The sequence below is a fragment of the Oryzias melastigma genome, linkage group LG8, assembly GCF_002922805.2.
Source record: "Oryzias melastigma strain HK-1 linkage group LG8, ASM292280v2, whole genome shotgun sequence".
NCBI lineage: Eukaryota > Metazoa > Chordata > Actinopteri > Beloniformes > Adrianichthyidae > Oryzias > Oryzias melastigma.
In genome coordinates, this window is record NC_050519.1 from 18558693 (window position 1) to 18564639 (window position 5947).

The 5947-nt window shown below is 34.6% G+C and overlaps 1 protein-coding gene across 1 annotated transcript in view; it reads left to right on the plus strand.

Annotated features, from left to right (window-relative positions):
• gucy2c (guanylate cyclase 2C) overlaps positions 1 to 5947 on the plus strand; it is an 18481-nt gene that overhangs the window by 2142 nt on the left and 10392 nt on the right. The window contains exons 2-8 of the mRNA XM_024272400.2: positions 1425 to 1537; positions 1849 to 1916; positions 2001 to 2219; positions 2301 to 2419; positions 4337 to 4436; positions 4524 to 4635; positions 5092 to 5233. Of these exons, the coding sequence (XP_024128168.1) occupies positions 1425 to 1537; positions 1849 to 1916; positions 2001 to 2219; positions 2301 to 2419; positions 4337 to 4436; positions 4524 to 4635; positions 5092 to 5233 (873 nt within the window). The remainder of the gene's footprint in view (positions 1 to 1424; positions 1538 to 1848; positions 1917 to 2000; positions 2220 to 2300; positions 2420 to 4336; positions 4437 to 4523; positions 4636 to 5091; positions 5234 to 5947) is intronic.

The window sequence follows — 5947 nt, forward strand, 5'->3', positions numbered from 1 at the left end:
CCTTCGTCAAATGAATGTACAGTGTGTGTGCTTAATTTAACTGGAAGCTGCACTTCTGAAACACAAAGCTTTTTAAATTTAGTTGAACGTTCATGATTTTATTTTTTTAACCCTCTTAATAACCACGTAAAAGAACTTTAAGTGGAAAGATGTCAACAGCTATGAAAATCAAGTCTGTCTTGATGCTCACTGATATTCTGACCAGTTATGTTTGATCTGCACGTTAATTAAAATATTTTAGTGATGTGATCAAAAATGTTTGATTAAAAAACAAAAGAAAAACATCTGTTTATTTGAAACTGCAAATTATTTTTGTATTAATTTGGAATTGTACGGCTCTAAAATCCTCTATTTATTCTAGAATCATGGGAGCGCACATGCAATCTAATGAAATCTCTGTCCACTGCCACTAATACAAGATCAAATTCAACAAATTAAACAAAAAAAATGAGTCATCTGGTGGATAATTCTTCACACTATTTTTATTAAATAGCGTTCCACCTTCTCTTAGCTTTAGAAGATGTGTAAAGCTGTAGGGTAACATGATATTTTCCAACATAGAAGTCCCCTAAAATTCTTTGAAAACATAAAAAAAATGTTGTTTCCCACATTTGATTGAATAACATTTCAAGATACTTCACCTCATTATTCTTCTTTTCACACAGAAGATTAACACAATTTATCTTTAAATTTAAAGATTAAATTAGTTTTGAAATGTTACATAAAAGGAGAAGTGACTGCTTACCTCATAGCTTTAGTTTGAGGGGTAAAACAATCCAACAAATCCTGAACTATATGAGTTAGTTTACTTGTCGATTTTGCAAAATTTATGGAATTTAAAAAAAAATAGAAAATCCAAAAATATATCTAGGTTTATCATTAAGCTTCAAGAGGGTTTCTGTCTCGTTTGTTCTTAAATGAGCCAACTTTGTGGATGTTAAGTATTCGTTTCTGCTTTGATAAGTGGACTGTCTTTGTTCTGGAACAACAAACTATTGTCAAACTTCCTTGCTTTTTGTTTTAAAGCTACTGTGTCTAAAAATAAGACTCCAGCCTAACCTACATATATATCCAATCTAATTCTTTTTATGACAGTTGCTAATAATCAAGATCAAAACATTTTATGACATAAATTAGGTTGAACTGGTTCATCTGGCCTTGCACAATTGTTTCCGTCACCATGATACTGCTTCAACTATTTTTAAATCTAGTATCAATTCCCATAGGTGTTCAAGTAGCATTTATTTGACTTACATCCTTGGTACCAAGACATTTATGTGAAGAAAATTAGACTTTGAAATCAAATTTGTGAGACAATAAGCAAATGACAGTATAAAAAGTAATATAAACTATTTTAAAAGAGATTTTAATATTTGATAAAATCAACATTATTAATGCTTGTTATTTTTTTCCTTTGGTTTTAGGCTTGAACTTCACTTTGACAGCTAACTACAACTGGTTCAACACCAACTTGTACAACCGTCAGGGCTGTGGGAGCAGCACCTGTGAGGGAGTGGCCATTCTCAAAAGGCTGCATGTAGGTTTTTAAAAATGTATCAAGAAGAACAAATTCCCATTCCAGTCCAGACTTTCACCTGGCACAGGGATCTGTGATCTACAATCAGATGGTTATCTTAATGCACATAAAATTAATACACAAGGGAAATTCTACATCTGTCTAACTACAGGACAAAGGGTAAAGAAAACATTTGTCTGAAACTCCATCTTTGGGAGACAAAACATGTCTTGTTTTAACAGTTTTGAAGGAGCTGCCAACGATTATTCAACACTTCAGAGCAGCAGGAGTGTATAAAATGTTCCCATTTGTCTTGTCGTTTTCCCATGAAGAACACCGGAGAAGTTGGCTGTGTCATGTTGGGCCCTTCCTGCACCTTTGCCACCTTCCAGTTAGTAGAGTAAGTATGATTCCACTTTCCTCTCATTTATTACAACCAATCAGCTAATAAGGTTTGGAATTTCACCCCTTTTATCTGCCACAGTGAGGAAATTGGCTTAAGTCTGAGCATACCTGTCATCTCTGCTGGGAGCTTTGGCCTCTCGTGCGACTACAAACCCAAACTGACCCGGATTCTGCCTCCAGCACGGAAAGTTTCAGACTCGCTGGTGTATTTTTTAAATGAAAAAAATATCTTTAAACCTGCATGGGAGAAGGTTTATGTCTATAAGAAGTCTCACAATGTGACTGAGGACTGCTTCTGGTAAGCCAAGCACAAAAACATAATGTTTCCGATCTTCATCATGAAGCAGAGATGTGCTGCATGTTCCTGCTGTTGTTGCAGGTACAATAACGCCCTGGAGGCCGCGTCTGCCCACTTTGCAACAAACAAGAAAAGGGAGATGCTGCGCGGGGAGGAAGATCTGAGGAAGGCCCTGACTTCTAAGTACAGATTTAGCAACAGTGAGTACTGGTGTTAGCATGAATGCCATTTTTAAGCCACAAAAGCTTAATTATATTCTAATACTGACAGAAGTCAGTCCCATTCTCATGGTATCTGATTCAAAGGTTGTCAAAAAAGTCATGCTTAAATTGTGTTTATTTGCAGGTCATGGCTGTCAGGTCTAAACTAGAGCTTCTTGTTACAATGCTTTAGCAGTATGAAGGCAAACACTTCTTATTATTGTGAACCACATGTTTTTTTAAAGTAACTCAAGAGGGTTTAAAGATGATAAAATATTTGTTTCAACTATAAGTTTAAGACTTGAGACTTGACTTGAATTTTCCACCAAGAATTTCTAACTTGATTTGAAATTAAATGCAAAGACTTCACACATGTCTTGGATTTGTATGTGGTTTGTATGTGGTAGCTCACTTGTGATTCCTACAGCACATAGCCTATGAGGCTAGAGCAATTACAATATGACAGAGTCTGAGATGAATAATTGCTCATGATCTATCTTGCCTTTCACATGCTAATGGACACTTGGAAGGCACTGCAGTATTACCCTGAAACAGTCTTCAGTCATGATACCAGACTCAGATTTAACTACACTCAATGTGTCATTTCAAACCTGTCATTTTGATCAAATTTAAGAAAAGTTAGTTTTTGTTTCTTTTAGATAATTTCATCAATTAAAAAATATATTTTAGAAAACAGTTAACCTGTTTTTTGACCCCATCACTGCACAGAGATGGCACTGGTCAAGGTTATGAACAATCTCACGTCTTCAGTTTGTTTGAATCCTACCTCACATGAAGAGATTATATTGCCAATGAAAATGACTCGTCATCTGAGAGGCAGAGACTGTCATGCGGTGTGCCACAAGGCTCCGTCCTTGGTCCCACACATTTTAACCTGGATACACTTCTGCTTAGTGATGCCATCAGGTGACATGGTATGAACCGATGACACCTATGTGAATGTGTCTCCTGATGAAATGGGATCCATTAATGGCTTTTTAAGTTGTATTTTGGTTATTGAAACATGGATGGGTGAGAACGTTTTAAAGCTCAATCAAGACAAAACAGATTTTAATAGTTGGTCCTGAAGCTGAGAGAGATAGAGAGAAAGCGACTTATTTTACCTAAAACTTGTAAGTCTGCAATAAAGTCAGAAATCTCAGAGTGATCTTAGATATAGATCTTACCTTTGAAGCACACACAAACCATATTACAAACACTAGAGCCACTAGTGAAATATTAATATCTGTAATAGATTATTGTAACGTTCTTCTTTCTGGCATTAAGAAAAATGCTGTCAATCAGCTGCAGCTTGTACAAAACTCAGTTCCACACCTTTTACCTTTAAGATTAACCAACTTAATCTTTGCACAGGCTCCCAGTCAGCTTGTGGATTTAATATAAGATTTTTTAATTGTTTAAAAAAGTCGTAATGCAAATGCACTTTCATTTTTGTCAGAACAGTTTATTTCATGATACTTCCAGAGCTCTCAGGTTCTCAGGTGCAGGTCAGAAGAAAATCTCACGGCGAGTCCTCATTCCAGCACTGTCAGCCTTATTCTCACTATGGCTTCATTCACTGTAGAGATGTTTACAAAATGCTTAAAACGAATCTGTTTCTCTTCGCTTTTGACTTGTTTTTTTATTTTTCCTTGATTGTTTTAATCTGATTTAATTTACTGCATTTCCCTTTTTATTTTTGTAGAATTTGTACTATTATTCTTAATATTTATTTATTTGATGTAAAGGTCTTTATGTTCTGTGGCAGTGAAAGTGCTCTATAAGTTGAATTTGAACCATTTGTCCACTGCCATCATTAAACCATATAATCTCATTTTTATGACTCATGTGGAAAAATCTGGCCTAAAAAATAGGCTGTGATGTTTATTTTTAAAAGGTGTTTCTTCTTCATTCCAGTATTTATTCTATGTGGGGGTGTTGATGACATCGTCTCAATAAAGACGCTGGCAAAGCAGTTCCATGAAGACACCATTTTCATTCTCATCGACCTTTATAAGTAAGCAAGAACTTCTCATTTACAATATTTTTTATTGTCAACAACATTTTGAGGGTATGTTCAGCTTTCTTTTTCTTTGTGTCTTAGTCCTGAGTATTACATCAACACAACGTCTTTATCAGCCATGCGAGACGTCCTGGTGGTCACTCTGCCACCGAGGAACTACGTTAACGAGTCAAACTCAACATTTAACAACACGGTGAGCTGCACTTCAAACACACAAACAATATAATGTAGCAGATGATGTATTTTAAAAGATGATCAATAGAGAAACTGAACATATTTTTGTCAGTTTCCAAGATACAAGCTAGTGACTGTCAAAACAACTAAAACTTGCAGCCTATATTTCTCAAAACCATTAAAATAAAAACAACAGTTAAAGTTGTAGAGTTTACAGACATGTGATTCAGCAGAAAGAATATTCACAGAAGCATTTTACAACAACATCAATTAAAAAACATTTTATATAAATGTATTGTGTATTGAATCACAACATTTAGCCAATAAACCCAAAATTAAACAATGGTCTTGTCCTAGTAACTATTTGAACCAAAAGATGAGCCTCAAGCTTTGACTGACTTTCTAAAATGAGAGTAGATAGCTGACAACAACTAAATAAACATGAGAACAAAGAAGAATCTTTCTTGTTTGGTAGATAAATGATTATGTGGCCGGGTATCATGATGGAGCTTTGCTATTCGGTGAAGTGCTCAGGAGGAGAATGCTCAGTCAGCGGCTCAAGACTACAGGACAAGTGCCTCTGAGCGACACTCCATTTGGAAACGTTTCCTTCGAAGGTACGTTCTGATTCTTCTGATCACCACTTGGATCATTATAATCACAAACATAGTGACAATCATACAAATCAGATAGGGGTCAGAGTGAGAGAAAACTGGCAAAAAATAAAATTTGTTAAAAAAATGTATTCAAAATCAAATTAATTGATATTAAATGTATTTTAGTGTACCAAAGAAATTTGAATTGAATGAAAAATATGCAGCCTATAAACAAGCCGTGTTGATTCATTTTGTAGATAAACTACGAGCAATATTTGTGAGCGTGTTTTCAAATGGTTAATTCGTTTTTATGCAAATTATTTTAACATTTTTGTTATTATGTTGTTTTTTAATTGTTTTTTTATTCATTGAGTCTAACTATGAAATCTGTGAGATCATATTTGCCATGAAAAAATAGTAATGAACATGGTGTCTGAATTGCTCTTAAAATCCAGGGTACCAGGGATTGGGGTGGGAATTCGGAGGCAAAAAAACATTAAAAGGACTGACAGGAAAATCCCTTTTTTTTGGCTTTGATGAAATCAACAAAACATTCAAACAAGATAATTATTTTATGAGATATAGATAGTATCAAATATGATACATTAGGTTATTTAGTATGTTTTTGCTCACAACAGTGTTAGCTTAAGATGCAAAAATATTGACCTCTTTGTTCTTCTCTCTATAAAGTTTTGAAAATTAGCAAAACTTTTTGAGTTTTTTTTTTTTTTTTTT